Below are 17,686 nucleotides of genomic sequence, written 5' to 3'. Positions count from 1 at the left end.
AAACCCCACCCAAAGTGTGGGCAGACATTGCAGTGCCGCACTGTTGGTGATGCAGTTTTTCAGGCGCAACATTAAACCTGAAGCTCTGTCTGTCCTCTCACGAATGTAAAAGATCCTAATTCCAAGGAGGGAAATGGAAACTATCCCAGGCGCGTTGGTCAACATTTCACTAAAACTGGTGATCTGGTCAGTATCTCCTTGTTGTTCTCAGTATGATATTTGGAAGCTGTGATTCTTTACAGTATAACAGTGACTGCAGTTAAAAAAAAAGTTTTATTTTGGCTATAAAGCAAAATGACATTGTTAAAGGCACTTCCTCCCTGGACCTTGCGCCCTCCATCCTTCCCTCCCTCATCTTCCCTTCCTCCATTATGCAAACAATAATTAATACAATGTCCTTTTGATCTCTATCACAGAATCACTAAATTGTTACAGCACTGAAGGAGATAATTCAGCCTACTGTGTGCGTATCAGTTCTCTGAATGAGTGATTGTCCCAGTGCCATTCCTCTACCTTCTCTCCGCAACCTTTTTTGACAATGATCCAATTCCTTACGGAATGCCTTGATCGAACCTGCCTGCAGCATATTCCAGATCGTAACCACTCATCACAATCCTTCCACCAGTGGATTTCTCCATCTCTCCCCTTTTTAGACTCTTCATAATTTTGAACATCTCTATCAAATCTCCAGTTTCCCCCATCTGTCTATGTAACTGAAGTTCCTCATCCCTGGAGCCATTCTCCACAATCTTTTCTGCATTCTCTCTAATGCTTTAACATCTTTCCTATGGTGTAGTGTGCAGAACTGCATGCAATACTCCACCTGAGGCCGAACCAATATTCTGCACAAGTTTAACAGAATCCTGCTCTTGTACTCTATCCCCCTAACAATAAAACCTAGGATGCTGCATGCTTTATTTACCTCTCTCCCAACTTGTCCCACCACCTTTAATGATTTAAGCACATACACACCCAGCTCACTCTCTTCCTGTACTACTGTAACAATAGCAACGATGATTAATAGCCTGGCCCTGTCCTCATATTGAATGAGTTAGGCCTTACTAGGGATACAAAGCCCAAGATCAATAAGAGTTCTCCGGCATCATCCTTAAGTTCCCATACTGAGCCTGGACTGTTGGTCAGGTATATTGGTCTTTTCACTCAATGCTTCTTTTCTTTCAGACCAGTGCACGTAGCTCCCCCTACGCTCCCTGGAGTACAGCCAGCAGCTGGAACAGCCGGCGTTCCAGCTGGAACAGCCTTGGCCGCGCTCAAAGCCTGAAGCGCAAGCATCAGTCAGGCGAGCGCAAGTCCCTCCTCTCGGGCGACGGCAAAGAGAGCTCCGATGAAGGTGATGGGTCAGAGGATGAGAGAACCAGTCGAGCCGGGAGTAGGAAGGAGTCAGCCTCTCAGCGCGTAGAGTCTCTGGAGATTAAGGGCTCCTTTGACATTCCCGACACTCTCCAGGTACCTGGTCTTCACAGGTCTCCCAGCATCCATAGCAGCAGGATCCCACCAGTGGATCGCCAGGACTGTAACGGTAAAACCTCCCCAGCTGCCGCGCCCCACCAGGTCCACATGGATGAACAGAGAGCTGAACTTGAACATACTGAGGATGAAATTGATACGGTGAGTGACAGCAGTGACTAAAAAATACAAGACACCAATCTACAGCTGCTTCCTCTCAAGTGGCTATCAAATGAATTCTACTTCTGTGGACTGCAGAGAAAGAATGAAAGAAATTGCTTCCATTTTCTGCTCAGGAATGTTCACTGACAACGAGAAAGCTCAGGTCAGAGTGAAACTGTGAATAACCACAGTGGGAGTCTATGAGTGAGAAAGGTCAGACATTGTAACATTGATAGAAGTCAGCTGCACATTATACTTGAATATTTTCTCTGGGACAAGAGTTTGGACCTGGTGTGAACAGAAGAAATGGATGTTCTTTCACGCTGTTTCCCTACAGGTTGCTTTGTCACTACTCTCTCCTCTAACCCAGACTGACAATGGGCAATATCATACAGTGCCTGTGGTGCAGAAGGAGGCCATTCAGCCCAACGAGTCTGCACCAACTTTCCGACAGAGCAGCTTACCCAGGCTTCTGCCCCACCACTCCCTATCCTATCCCCGTAACCCTATGTAAATTCCCTGTTAATCGCCTTAACCTACTCATCTTTGGACACTAAGGAGCAATTCAGCATGGCTAATTTGCCTAAGCTGCACTTTGGATGTTCGTCAGTGAACATGGAAATGCAAGGGGAAGTCCCATTTGTTTAGCTACTCTTCCCATTTGTTTCGCTATCTCCAGCTCTCCTCTTCATTGTCTCTTGTCCCCCACCTTCTCGTTGTCTCCAGCTTTTCCCTGTTACCTTCCACTCTATATTTCACCCCCAGACTCCCACCGTGGTTATTCACGGTTTCAGGCTGACCTGAGCTTTCTCGCTCACAGTAAACATTCCTGAGCAGAAAATGGATGCAATTTCTTTCATTGTTTCCCTGCAGTCCACAGAAATATAATAAATTTGAAAACCACTTGAGAGGAAGCAGATGTAGATGGTTAGGATAATCAAATAAATCAGACAGCTCTCCAAAAGCAAACACATTAACAGCAAGGCATGTTCGGTGAGTTTGCCCACATGTGCTTTGCAGCAGATGTTTCCACATCAGAAACAATTTGTTAGAATCGGGATCATTCAGTGCGTTAAAAACTTATTTGGGAGTTTGAATTTCTGATTAAATCCATTGTACTATATCTGCACTTAATTGCAAGAGGGTTGGCTATGGCTATTATTGCTTTGTCGCTGCAGAAGGGAAGCACATTGAATACTGATCTTTGAAGTGAAAACTGATCATTGAATACTGATCTTTGAAAGTGTTTTCAGTGACAGAAATGAAACCAAATCTGAAATTCGACAGTCGGACTGACATGTGCGGATTTGTTTCCGCAGAGCAAACGAGCACGGTTGCGGGCGTGGATTCAAGCCAAGTTGCCACCCTGTATCAGGGAGCGTGAGGGCTGGTCTCTCTACCTCTTCCCACCACAGTCCAAGTAAGCAACTAAAAACGATGGACCTTATGCTGCTGAATAAAAGAAATGAACATTAAAATGTTTAATATTTTTGTTGCAAGAGCAGAATAATGAGGTAAGGAAAACAGCAGATCATTGAGGGCAGTGAAGTGGCACAGTGGATAGCACTACTGCCTCACAACTCCAGGAACCTGGGTTCAATTCCCAGCTGGGATAACTGTCTGTGTGGAGTTTGCGCGTTCTTCCCATATCCGTGTGGGGTTCCTCTGGGTGCTCCAGTCTCCTCCCACAGTCCAAAGATGTGTGGGTTAGGTTGATTGGCCAGGCTAAATTGCCCCTTAGTGTCCTGGAATGTGTAGGTTAGAGGGATTAACGGGGCAAATATGTGGGGTTACGGGGATAGTGCCTGGGTTGGATTGTTGTGTAGATTCAATGGGCCGAATGGCCTCCTTCTGCAGTGTAGCATTCTATGATTGACCCCCTCCCCTAACTCGGTCACACAAACTGCACTTACACAGTAACATTAATGTTGGAAAGCATCCCAGAGAGTTCCACAGGAATGTACTCAAGCAAAATCCAACAGCAAGCCACAAATGCCAACATGAGAGTAAATGACCAAAGGTCAGGATTTGCAGACATTGAGACTAGACAGCTGGTGAGCTTCAGAGAGGAAGTTCCAGCGCTTTGGGCCTTGGTAGCTGAAAGCACCACCATCAGGGGTGCTGGAGTTAGTGGAATACAGATACCTCAGCCAAGAACTTCCGATCTCCGAATTGTAATACTCTCGAGATACCCTTCAAGGTGCACTGGGAGATCCCATGGAAGTCCCCATGCACTGACAATGTGAGAAATGCCCTGGGTGTTTGGACCTCGACCCATCCAAAGATCTTAAGTTAAAGTCAGAGACTTTGGATGGTTCCGATTTACCTGAATAGCTACCCAGGAAAAGTTAGAAGGGTGAAAACTCTCAAGTAACTGTATTACCCCAACTCCCCAGTGGACCCACCAACTATCTTCCTGATCATCAGCTCACACCCCCAACCCTCGACTACCCTTCTCCAACCTCATTACACCATCAAAGCCCAGCTACCCACTTCATCATCCAACTGTCCCCACCCAACTACTCTCTCCAGCCCCACGACAACTTCAATCAAATTGCACCCACCACAGTAATACCAGCCCTGACCCCTTACACATTCTAATCCTCACCCATTTATCTGCCACCCTACCCCTCATCCACCCATCCTATCTGAAGGAAGAATTCCCAAATCAGGGATATTCATGCCTGAGAAGGCCTGGTTCGGAAGTCTGGGTGAAGATTGCGGAGCTGTGGTGTAAGGTGATGAATGGGAACTGAGTGGCAATCTGACGGTGACTGACACTCCTGGGAAGATTCGGCCCCTCAGGGAATTCTACGCCTGAAGGAGATTATAGAGGTCGGAAGGGGTAAACTCCTCAAAGGGATTTGAAAACAAAAACAAAAATTTTAAAATGTAGACCTTGCTTAACTAAGGGACCATGTGTGACCATGTTTGATAAGGTACCTCACAAGAGGTTACTGCAGAAGGTCAGAGGACATGGAGTTGGGGGTAGGGTGTTAGCGTGGATAAAGGATTGGTTGTCAAATAGGAGGCAGAGAGTGGGGGTCAATGGGTGCTATTCGGATTGGCGGTTGGTGACTAGTGGGGTGCCCCAAGGGTCGGTGCTGGGGCCTCAGCTATTTACCATTTATATAGATGATCTGGAGGAGGGAACCGAGTGTAGGGTGTCGAAATTTGCTGATGACACCAAGATTGGGGGAAAGGCAAATTGTGCGGAGGGTGTGGAGAGTCTGCAGAAGGATCTAGATAGGCTGGGCGAATGGGCCAGGAAATGGCAAATGGAATTTAATGTTGGCAAGTGTGAGGTGGTCCACTTTGGTAGGAAGAATGGTAGGAAGGACTATTACTTACGTGGCGAAAAACTGCAGCAGGCGACGGTGCAGAGGGACCTCGGGGTCCTTGTGCATGAGTCGCAAAAACCCAGCCTGCAGGTGCAGCAGGTGGTCAGGAAGGCGAATGGGATGCTGGCCTTCATAGCGAGGGGGATTGAATATAAAAGTAGGGAGGTCTTGCTGCAGCTGTATAGGGCATTGGTGAGGCCGCAGCTGGAGTACTGTGTGCAGTTTTGGGCGCCGCACCTGCGCAAGGATATTTTGGCCTTGGAGGGAGTGCAGAGGAGGTTTACTAGGCTGATACCGGAGTTGAGGGGGTTGAGCTATGAGGAGAGGCTGAATAAACTAGGCTTGTACTCGTTAGAGTTTAGAAGAATGAGGGGAGATCTCATTGAGACGTATAAGATGATGAATGGGATGGATAGGATAGAGGTGGAGAGACTCTTCCCGCTCAAAAAAGACAGTAGGACTAGGGGGCACAGCCTCAAGATAAAGGGGGGGCGGTTTAGAACGGAGTTGAGGAGGAACTTCTTCACTCAAAGGGTGGTGAATCTCTGGAATTCTCTGCCCGTTGAAGTGGTGGAGGCTACCTCGCTAAATATTTTTAAGAAGCGGGTTGATGGGTTTTTGATAAGAGAGGGGATTAAGGGTTATGGGGAGAGGGCGGGAAAGTGGAACTGAGCCACGACAGATCAGCCATGATCTTATTGAATGGCGGGGCAGGCTCGAAGGGCCAGATGGCCTACTCCTGCTCCTATTTCTTATGTTCTTATGAACAGGATTTGGTGTACTTCTTAAATTTATTTACTTATTAGTCACAAGTAAGGCTTACATTAACACTGCAATTAAGTTACTGTGAAATTCCCCTAGTTGCCACACTACGGCATCTGTTAGGGTCAATGCACCTAACCAGTACGTCTTTCAGACTGAGGGAGGAAACTGGAGCACCCGGAGGAAACGCACGCAGACACGGAGAACGTGCAAACTCCACACAGTGACCCAACCCGGGATTTGAACCTGGGTCCCTGGTGCTGTGAGACAGCAGTGCTAACCGCTGTGCCACCGTGCCGCCCTGGCTTTAACTTAAGAATTGGAACTCAGGCAAAAGAGTTTTGGATAAGCTCAAGTTGACAGAGGGTAGAATTCTGGCGGGGGGTGTATTAAGATAATCAAAGCTGGAGGTAACACAGGTACGGATGAGGGCTCAGTAGCAGAGGAGCTGAGGCAAGGATAGAGTCAGGCGATGTTGTAGGTGGTCTTAGTGATAAAGTAGATATATGATTAAAATTCATCTTGATTCCCCCGGTAACCATCGTCGCAAACCGCTGACCTCATCCGCAGCTGGGATTCTCCAATCCCACTGCAGTGAATGGGGTTTTGGCTGGAATGCCAAGTTCTCCATTCTCGCTGGCAGCGGCAGCAGGCATGACTGGAGAATCCTGCCTATATTGACATCAAAGGCGAGATTTATGGGATAGTCACACTTTCACCTGGGCATTGTACCAATGTGCAGACTGCACTATAATCACAGTTTCAAGTTACTGATTTGAAAACAATTTCAATTTTGAATAGCAGACGTACATCTTAAGGATTGTGAGCTGCAAACAAAAGGAGGTGAATGTTATGCGCTCCCCCCCCGCCAACCGCCATGGGAATCAGAGCAGCTGAGGGATGGACCATGGAAAGGTCCGTTGACCTCGGGTGGGTTTTTTGAGTTTCAGGGCAATGAGGCCAGAAAATACGGTACATAATATTTTTTTAATAGACTCAAGCTAAATTTTGAAAAGATCCCAGACAATTATTTTTAACAATCATTTATAAGCCAAAACAGCATTTATAAGTCACAGACATCATAAACCCTGAGCAGTCCTGGGTAGCTTAATTGACCTCATTTTTGTCTCTGAGGTTGTGGGTTCAAATCCCACTCCAGAGAGTTAGGCCAGAATTATGTTTTTATGTGTTCCCAAATCCTCAGGAGTGTGCTGATAGGTGGGGTTCCATAAAATTAGGAAGTATGCAGGGGTCTCAGACCTGGCACCTACCTGCCCCTGCTGCTACATTACCAGCAGTGGAATAGATGGCAAGAAACATGTCCACCCTCATGCCAATGGGGGCCCTTAAGTGACCAACTATTTATTATTTTACCTGCCCACACAACATGGTAAATTCTGGCAAACTAGCTGTCGGCTCTGGATTGGGGTCCTGCTTGACTGATCTGGCATAGCACCCCCCCCGTCCCACTTTTATACCTGGCCTCCAAAAGTGGCCACTGCTTCCAGTGGCGCTGCTGGGACAGGAGGCATAAGTCACACCCTTAGCCACTTAACAGTCTGACTGCCATAAAGTCAAGTCATGGCATCCTCACCCTGTGGAGGTGAGCCCACCCCTAGACTTTCATCCAGAGGGCAGGCCCTCTGCCTCCAAGGAAAATTTGCACCTTGAACAGACAATCTAGGCTATAATTCTAATACTGGCACTGGGGGAGTCAGTTGTCTTTTCACTGAGATTTTAAACTATGGTCCTATCTGTCCTCACATGTGGATGTCAAAGATCCAGTAACACTTGGTGTTATATGATCTTTGAGGGTATAATAATTTCATTTTCTAATTCCGCCTCTAGTTTCGAACAAAAGGAGATGTTGTGATATGACGTGCATGGACCTTCAAGGGTACATTTCTGAAACTACTGTCAATCACTACCCAATTTGACTGCGGATGTAATATATTAATCCCTTGACTCTGTACTCAGTGTACAGCAGCAACAGTCAAGATCAGATGTGCCTCTCAGTCTCCCAGTGAACATTATCTGTGTATAGTCTTACCTTCTAATTAAAAAAATCCACTTTATTGTTTTCTAAATCCTTCTCATATGATTGGTACATTTACATCAAATAGAAGAATGTAATAGCATCTTCAAAGATGAGTTGGGAAGCTTTCCCTGATCTCCTGGCCAATATTTATCCCCCAATCAATATCTAAAACAGAAGATCCAGTCATTTATTTCATCAATGTTTATGTTATCTGTAGACTCTGGCTGACTGTTTCTAACATTACAACAGTGACTACTCTTGAAAAGCGCCAATTCAATATATTATGCTTTGAGATGTAATGAGATTATGAAGAATACCATGTAAATGCAAGTATTCCATTTGTTTATCCATTAACATGTGCCCAGCGCTCAGTTCAGACCACTGACAGTCCTATTCTTTGCTCCCTGCTCAGTGTCACTTGAATGAAGGTGCGCCAATTCCTCAAATAGGCAGCTGCAGCACTAAAGGACTGTAACAGAGGACTGTAACAATGCAGTCACAGAAAAAAAGCTCATCTGCTGGTGACTCAGTGCAAATTCAAAATGTGAATATGTGGATTTGGAAATGCTGGCAGAATACATGGGAAGGTAGCAATGTAGAGAGCCACAGAAGACTGCCGCAGTCCTTCTGGATTGCTGTAGGGTTTAGTCATTCATTGTCCTTTTCAAATCTTTAACCAATTCATCTTTGAATTAGTTAGTATTGAACCTGCTTCCCCTAGCCAACCTTTGTTCCAGTGAGCAACCATTTCATTTCCTGATGTTGCCCCTGATTCCCTAGCCAAATATGTAAAGTTTGTGTCATCAGGTTCCTGATTCCTCTGCTTTTGGGAACAGTTTCTCCTTATTTATTCTTTTCAAAACCCTGCGAGATTATGAATCTATTGAGTTAGATAATGTCTGTTCAGATGGGTCACCCGTTGTGAGGTGATGCATGTGTATTTGTCCCATTAAATGGTAAATGGATATTTTTCTTTTTCAGGGTCCGTCTCATTTGCAGCAAAATTATTTCGCACAAGATGTTCGACCACATTGTTCTGGTCATTATCTTCCTGAATTGCATTACTATTGCCATGGAGAGACCAAAGATCGATCCTAAGAGTGCAGTAGGTTTTATTTCTCCTCCTCAGTTTTTACAGTCTGCATGATTTGTATGATTATAATGCCTATGAGTAATTTATGGTGGGTTAGAGTACTAAGATTTATAATGTGGGATGAACTAGAATTGGTCGCATTGTCCTTCATAAAATCTGCTGAAATGTATACTTCAAAAATGGACTGGAAAGTAACAGCAAATCAGAAATAGTCGGCGGCTGAAGAACCACCATTGTGCCACTTTTGATCTGGCTTCATCTGAGATTTGGGCTGAACTTTCACACACTCTGTAACAAAGGACAGTTGCAATGCAGCCACAGAAAAAAAACTCATCTGTGAACCCTGAGAAATCCAGCACACATTCTGCTGGTGACTCAGTGCAAATTCAAGATGTGAGTATGTGGATCTGGAAATGCTGGCAGAATACATGGGAAGGTAGGAATATAGAGAGCCACAGAAGACTGCCGCAGTCCTTCTGGATTGCTATAGGGTTTAGTCATTCATTGTCCTTTTCAAATCTTTGACCCTGAAATTGGAAACAGAATTGGGCGTGGTGGGACTAATGGGAATGATGAAGCAAATGTTTGCACCAGTCAGCTTAAGAGTGTTGTACCCATTTTAGAGGAGGTGCATTTCAGACTTAGAAGGCCACTTCTATCCAGGAAGCAATCAGGCAACCAGGCTTGTGAAGAACCTAAGTTTGAGAGGACAACTGGCGTCTTTCAGTTGGCCTCCTGTCTCTCAATGCGACGGCAGAGTTCAGATGCCTCGAGGCAGATACCTAGCAGAAAGCTAAGCTGCTCAAGCACCGGCAGCCTATGGGCCTTCACCGCCTGCCTGGGTATTGGTACAGCCAACCACTGTCCTGTCGAGCTGTAAAATCTCCCCACAACCGCATGGTGGCCTGGATGCTATTTGCTTTTTTATTATATTTTTATATATGTTGCTGACAGGGCACCCTCCCAGTTACATACCTTTTATTTCTATCTGAAGCTGGGAAGGCCTGGAATTGGCCCCTTAGCTTCACGAGCCTGTCCACCACCCTTAATTGGACATGGAACCCGTCTCTATGACAATTAAGGGCTCACCCATGTGAAAATCTTAACTTTGATGGGGTCCCCTATTTAAGACAAAGATAAGGAGGAATTTCATCTCTGAGGGTCGGTAGTGTTTGGAATTCTGTTTGTCAACAAGCACTGGAGGCTGAGTCGTTGGATAAATTGAGGGGTGAGTTTGACAGATTTTTGATTTTCAGGAAAATCAAGGGTTACAGGATAGGGGGCTGGAAAAAAAGTGAAGCTAAAGCCACAACCAGAAGATTCTATCAAATGACGGAGAAGGCTTGAGGGCCTATTCCTGCTCTTGTTTCTTATGTTTAAGCAGTTTTCCCTCAGACATGGGGTTCTGATCTGAAGGCAAACCTGAATCCTGTTTCCCACCTCTGTGGAAATTCAGACCCATAGATATTCTAAGACTTTTAAACAGGGTAACTCACTTGACTCTAGGATCTGGACTTTGTGCTAAGTCTCAATGGCATGAAACACACTTTGGATACAATTTCCACTTTCTGTGGGAAATATTTATTAAGCCACAGAGCAATAGTATCTGCTTACACCAATTGCTTAGTTAGATCCACATGCAGGAGCTCATTTCCAGGTGGTCATTCTGCTGAACACGTTCTTCTACAAGACTTCCATGACTGCCAAGTGACACTTGCCTGGCTGTAGCAGCAGTGTGCTTCTGAGCTACAGATTTATTCCCCCCTCTTGACCCTGTCCCTTTACCTATAAGAAAATAGCTTATCAATCCCAACAGGGCAAGACCAACTATATGTGGTTATTTCCTGCTCTCAGCCAGAGCACTGGTTGTTCTGGTCAAGCAATTATGAACAGTGTCTCTTTTTGTCAACATGAAAGCAGAGTTGTATGAACGGAGAGAAGGTTAGCATTCCCCATATGAATGGAGGGGACCCTAGTGGCCTTACAGCACACAAATGGTTATGGCATTGCCAAATACTTAGTGGCATCTAATCATGGTTGGCTGGCACAGTGGTTAGCACTGCTGCCTCATAGCTCCAGGGAAATGGTTTCGATTCTGGCCTTGGGTGACTGTCTGTGAAGATTGCATGTTGTCCTCGTGTCAGTGTGGATTTCCTCTGGGTGCTCCAGTTTCATCTCAAAGATGTGCAGGTTAGGTGGATTGGCCATGGTAAATTGTCCCGAGGTGTCCCAAGATGCATAAGTTAGATGGATTAGCCATGGTAAATGTGTGGACTTATGGAGATATGGTGAGGGAGAGGGCCTGGGTAAGATACTCTATGAGAATCAGCGCAGACTCAATGGACTGAATAGCCTTTTCTATACTGTAGGTATTCTATGGTTCAACAATCATCCCATGATTTTGACACAATCGACTTCTGTTGTCTGCTATGGTCAGTATTGTGACACCACATTAAGGGTTCAAATGAAGTAATTGTGAGGATGAAAAAGTAAGTAAAGGCTAGGGGCCCGATTTTTGCCATCGAGGCAGGATACTCGAGTCAGGAAATTTCCGAACTTGGCAGACCCATTTGTATTAAAGACTGTTAGGCCCTTCAGTCTTCACACCTCACACCCTTTCATGCGCCCATCTACTTCCCATGCCACATCCTGAGGCAATCTATGAACTATAACAATAGAAACAAATAGCCAGACATACGTTTCTCCAGATAGCCTCATTATGAATGCATGACTAAGCTCCAAGACCCATTAATAGATTAGCTCTACCTAACTTCAAAGGTGTTTGCTTTGATTGATTGATTGACATCTGTACTAGGTTATAATAAGTTATTCTTTCTTTGAACAGTTTCTTCCAATGTCAATATTTAGTTGGAAAGGATTGAAGTGAGCTAGTTATTGATACTATAATCAGTATGTCTGACCTGAATGACACTTCTACAGAGTTGTAAGAGCAGCAGTTGCTTTTGAAGTAGATTTTTGAATAGGAGTATGAAGGGGCTATGGGCATGGAGGTGGTTTGAGGACATGGAGTTGCCTTGTCTGGTCGGAGCAGGGAGGCAGAAGGACATGGAGGCAGCGTTGAGGGCATGGATAAGACCTATTAAAATGGTTATTGAATCGAGACAATGGCTCACAACTACTCAGAATGGTTGTAAACTACGTGTCCTTGAAATACTGTGCAAACATTGTAGGAGGGTATGAGATGCCCAGCCCAGAAAGAATCCAACCAGGAAGGGAGTGCACAGTGTGGGCTCACTACCTGTACCTTATCTCATGCTGGTGAAAATTGCCACATTGGGAATGGGGGCAGGAATCCAAGAATCAGGGCCTACCTACCATTTTTAAGGGTCTCAAGAATCTGCCCAACTCTGCACAAATCTGACCCCAGAGCTAAAGCATTGTAGTATATTGTTAACATAGCTGTTGGCAATTGCCAATTACTTAATAAACTTGCAATAATAGCATGATTCTTGATTCTTCTGGTATGAAAGCCTGTTGCTTTTAAGAGGATGAGGATTACTCTATTGTACTCATAACTATAACTACCAACAAACTGAACACAAGTTGACTTATTTTACTTTTGACCATTCCTCACTCTCTACTCACTCAGTCTTTCATCCCCTGTCAATCTACACTTTCTTTCCACCATCATTTCATCCTTTATCAAGCTGACTTTCATATCATTTGTATTAGACAGTTACAAATAGAAACCCTTCTTGATCCTATGAACAGGATAATGCTTAACACACTTGCATGACATTCCTCTATGCAGTAGCCTGGGTTGCATACTAAAATAACAGATCGAGTATTAAAGATTAATCCACTAACATTACGAATGCTAACATTTCCGTTATATTCCTTACTGTGTCACACAGGAGATCATTGATAGATCTTTGATAGCCCATGGGCTTTGTGGAATATGAGCATCTTTATTGAGCGAGCAGAGGCTCACCCAATGAGAAGTGGACAGCGGAGCTTATAAATCTGCTGCCCAATTTGCACTGGCATTGTAGGTCCCAAGTGTAGACTGTCTAGTTTTAAGCCGCAGTTGCAGTCCTTCCCTTTGGTACACAGCAGAGATTCTTTGGTGATAGGAAAGTCGTGTCTGGCTGAAGTACCGGAGATACTCAGTACTTTAGAACTTTTGCCCAACTCAAACTGAAGGATGAGGATTGGAGGAAGATGAAAGATACGCTTTAATTTTACATACCAGTTGGAATGTTCACATGGGCTTGGGGCGAAGAATGGGGAATTGGGACTGATTGGATAGTCCTATCAATGAGCTGGTACAGACTTGATGGGCTGAATAGCCTCATTCTACGCTGTGAGATTGTATGAATAAGACAAAGTAACGGAATCACATGAATAAAATAATGAGACATATTACAAGGAAAAAAATGATTAAGGCAGGGCTAACTTCTAGGCTATAATCCCAATGGCATCACACAAGCCTGGGTCTTGTCCAATTCCTTGTTTCCATCAACTGGGAAATTGCAGAGTGACTTCCCAGTTTGACATGTGTTTACATTCTTAAAACTAAGAACAAAAAAGGAAGAAATTTATCTTTTCAAATGATCAGAAAACATTGGTTACGAGGCTATTTTTGTTCAGTTGTAGAACAGTACCAACACAGAAAGAAGCCATGCACTGGATCTTCCGAAGGGCAACCTAGTTAATCCCAGCTCTTTCTCCCTGGCCCTACATTTTTTTTCTCATTCAAGAATTTACCCAATTTCCTTTTGAAAGCTGCTACTGAATCTTTTTCCACCACTTTATCAGGCAGTGCACAGAAATTCGAACCACTCATTGTGCAAAAATTGGAGCAGTAGGCCATTTGGCCCATCAACCTTGGTCCTCCATTCAAACAGATCTTGGCTGATCATTTACCTCAATGCCATTCTCTTTATATCCCCTGATATCATTAGTATCCAGAAATTTGTTCATTTCTGTCTTGGAGATGTTCAATGACTGAGCTTCCATAGCCCTTTGAGTAGAAAATTCCAAAGATTCACCACCCTCTGAGTGAAGAAATTCCTCTTCATCTCAATCATAAATAGGCTGCCACTTATTCCGTATCCCCTGGTTCGAGACCCAGGAGAAGGGTCCTATCCACATCTTGCTTCTCACACCCTGGAACAATTTTGTAAGTTTCAATTGCTTCAAATGCTTCATGCTACAAAATTCTAGGGAAGACAAGCCCACTTTCCTCAGCCGCTCGTCATAAAACAATCCCTCCTTCCCAGGGATTAGTCTGGTACATTCATTGTGCTCCTTCTATGGCAAGCATATCATTCCTTGGGTAAGGAGACCAAAACTGTAAAGAGTACTCCTTATGCAGTCTCGCCAATGCTCTATACACTTGCAGCAAGACATCTTGACTCCTGTACTCAAATCCCCTTGAGATAAAGGCCGACATATCATTTGGCTTCCTAATTGCTTACTGCAGCTACATGCAAGCTTTTAGTGACACACGAACAAGGACATCAGGTCCCTTTGGACATCAGCACTTCCTAACCTCTCCATTTAAAAAATATTCTGCAATTCCATTTTTCCTACCAAAGTAAATAACTTCACACTTATTCACATTATATTCCATCAGCCATTTTCTTGTCCATTCACTTAACCTTCCATATCCCCTTGAAGCCTCCTTGCACCTTCCTCCCAACTCTCATTCCCACCTAGTTTTGTGTCATCAACATGTTTGGAAATGTTATATTTGCTTCACACATCCATACCATTTATAACTCTACCCTCTTGTACCCTTCAGCCTTCAGTTTCTCCTGTTTGCTAACCCAATCTCCACTTAGCCTTCTCTGCTCCAAAGAGAACAATCTCATCTTCAGCCATCTCATTTATTTCTTTTGAATGAGTCAAATTCTGTGAACATCATTAACATCAAACAGGGGAGCTGACAAATTAAAGTTAGAGAAATAAAGAAATAAAGAGAAATAAATTTAGTATGCTGATGAGTATAGGCATAGAAATATAGAAACGTAGGTACAGGCTAGGCCATTCGGCCCCTCAAACATGCTCCGTTATTCAATAAGATGGTAGTTGATCTGATTGTGGCCTCAACACCACTTTCCTGCCTGACCCCCATAAATCCTGACTGCCTTGTTGATCAAAAATCTGTTTTTCTCAACCCTTAACATTTTCAGTTCTCCTGTCTGGGGAAGAGAATTTCAAACACCGATGATTGACTGACAGAAGAAATTCCTACCCCTTATCCTTGTCTTAAATCATTATTTTAAACTGTGCGTCTTAGTTCTAGATTCCACCATGACAGGAATCAGCCTCTCAGCCTCCAACCTGTCAAGCCCATTTCAAGACCTTTCATGATTCCATAGGATCATCTCTCGTTCTTCAAAACTCCAATGAGTATAGTCACAACCTGTTCAACCTTTCCTCATAAGAAATGGAAGCATGAGTAGGCCATTCAGCCCTTCAAGCCTGCTCCAGCATTCAATGAGATCATTGCTCATAAGACCATAATATGTTGGAGCAGAAGTTGGCTATTCGGCCCATCAAGTCTGCTCTGCCTTTCAATGAGATCACGATTAATCTGTTGTGATCTTCTATTTCAAGACCATTTTCCTGCACTATCCCCATATCCCTTGATGCTTTTAATATGCAGAAACATTGATCTCTGTCTGAATATACTCAATGCCTGAGCCTCCACTGCAACCTGGAGCAGAGAATTCCAAAGATTCACTTCCCTGAAAGTAAAGAGTAATTAATCAGCTGCGCACATTTAGTAATATTAATGACAATCTTACCTTCACGGTATGTGTGTGAGCAGCAAAGTGTCAACTGAGAAGAAGAGACAGAAACACATTGGCTGCCAATGGGTTAAAGAGAAGCTTGGTCATTGTCCTGAGATTTGACAGTCATATGCAGATGTTCAGGATCTGAGCCCAGAGTTTGTAATGGATTCATAACACCTATTCTACAACAAATCCTGAAATGCCCATGTAGGTTAAAGTCCATGTATCTACAGTTTTACCAAATTATTATTATTATAAATTAGGGCAACAATTAAAAGATCACTTTTATTGAAGATGTTTTACTTATTTATGGAAACAATGCTGGAGGGGATTGTATACATGGTGATGTTTTATTGCTGGGCTTAGTATCATTTTGTTAAAATTCAATTACTGTTCTCTGGCAGACATTTAAATAAAGTGGCGGGGGGGGGAAGATATGCTGTGAAAAGAGAGGAAAGAAATAACTCTGCTATCAGAAAGGATGAGGGAGCAAACCAGATAAAGCTGGCACTGTGCTACAGCTTGCCAAAGCCACTTATATTTATTGCCAGTGCTGTAATATGAACAGGGCTCCCTGAGTAACTCTGGGGTCAGCTTTGTTATAAGAACAGAGCTCCTTGAGTAACTCTGGGGTCAACTTTGTTATATGAACAGGGCTCCCTGAGTAACTCTGGGATCAATGCTGGAAAGTTGAAAGATGACACTTTTATTGTCACTGCTGTAAATCTCCTCCGACAGATGTAAATGGGTCAAAGTGAGCAGCTCCATCATGTTGCAGATACATGAAAAGCATCCTTCAGCAGAATTGCTGCATCACGCTACAGTATGTATGTGGAATTGGATAGATCTGTGCTAAAGCTCTATGATTGACAAGAGGGTGTTAGACAGAATATGCTATGGATCCACATGAGAAATTAGGTTGCGCTATTACTGCACAGTGCAAATCGGTTATTAACCAAGCCTGCAATATTGCTCCATGGGTACATAGCCACAGTACCAGATAATCACACAGATATTTCCGTGCAGTATAATCAGAGCATTAGACAGACTTGCAATACCACTTCAGTATAAGCTTTACATCTGGCATTAAACAGGTCCCGCACGATTAACATTACCTCAATATTGATCTGAGTACGTCATGTGTGATGAGATCCGGATCTTGTTAACAATCCTTGCTTTTTCTCAGAGTGGAATCCTGGCGTTCTGAGGTAAACACTCCATCGCTTCCTTTGACCTACAATTGAAAAGTCAGCTCTGATATTTTCATGCTGGCCAGCACAAATATACTAGTGTTTTTTTTTGAAGTTGTCATGGGCTGCTGAAAATGCCCATGGGTTGCAAGTGTACTTACTACTTCATATTTTGTCTGTGCAGTCAACATTCTCTGATCTCTGGCCCATTGTGTAAATAAAGAACATGTGAAAAAGCTGAAGTTTAACTAAACATTCTGATGGCTTTTTAATTTGATATTTGCATGTGAGAGAGACAGACACACAGGGCAAAGTTTTTTCTTTTCAGAAAATATACTTTATTCTTGAAATGGGTGAAAGTACTGTGAATAACCATTCAAATTTGACATGACGTAAAATGTACTGCAATCCAGTTTTCTGTCAGTTACAGGCTGCCAAACTTCGAGGTGCCATACTACACCTAGAATTTCAGGTTTTTTACAATATCTGCTTGCATTTCATGTCAAACGTTGACTGGTGCGTGCAGCCTGAGAGGTTCTGCACAGGTTTCAGCCCCTCATTGAAAGATGGCTGCAGGTCTTAGGCTGTGGCCTTTCCTACACTTCTGGATCTTGGAACATGCAAATCTGCAACCTTCACTCAAGGACAGCTCACTTCATTGGAAGACCAGCAGATTTTAGGCAGACTATAGAGACCCTTTAGCTTTGATGGTCCTGCAGCAGGAGTTAACGTTTGTGTCAGTGTACCTCCCTGGGAACAGCCAAAGAGTGCAGCGTTACAGAACAGCGCAGGATGAATCTCAGCAAAACTACAGCATCTCTCCCTGTTTCTTTGCAATGGCAGATTCCAGAAAGAGGTGGGCAACCATC

The 17,686-nt window shown here is 43.9% G+C and overlaps 1 protein-coding gene and 1 non-coding gene across 2 annotated transcripts in view; both read left to right on the top strand.

Moving 5' to 3' along the window:
- Positions 1-17,686, top strand: part of LOC145356398 (voltage-dependent T-type calcium channel subunit alpha-1G-like) — a 313,384-nt gene that overhangs the window by 177,635 nt on the left and 118,063 nt on the right. Inside the window, exons 16-18 of the mRNA XM_080209098.1 lie at positions 1,183-1,629; positions 2,949-3,049; positions 8,752-8,875. Of these exons, the coding sequence (XP_080065224.1) occupies positions 1,183-1,629; positions 2,949-3,049; positions 8,752-8,875 (672 nt within the window). The remainder of the gene's footprint in view (positions 1-1,182; positions 1,630-2,948; positions 3,050-8,751; positions 8,876-17,686) is intronic.
- On the top strand, positions 10,783-10,906 carry LOC145356739 (U6atac minor spliceosomal RNA). The gene has a single exon (XR_013889210.1). It is a non-coding gene; the product is annotated as a U6atac minor spliceosomal RNA (small nuclear RNA).

The sequence above is a fragment of the Carcharhinus amblyrhynchos genome, chromosome 21, assembly GCF_965287045.1.
Source record: "Carcharhinus amblyrhynchos chromosome 21, sCarAmb.v2.hapA, whole genome shotgun sequence".
NCBI classification, from domain to species: domain Eukaryota; kingdom Metazoa; phylum Chordata; class Chondrichthyes; order Carcharhiniformes; family Carcharhinidae; genus Carcharhinus; species Carcharhinus amblyrhynchos.
This window is presented reverse-complemented; position numbering and strand designations above follow the sequence as displayed.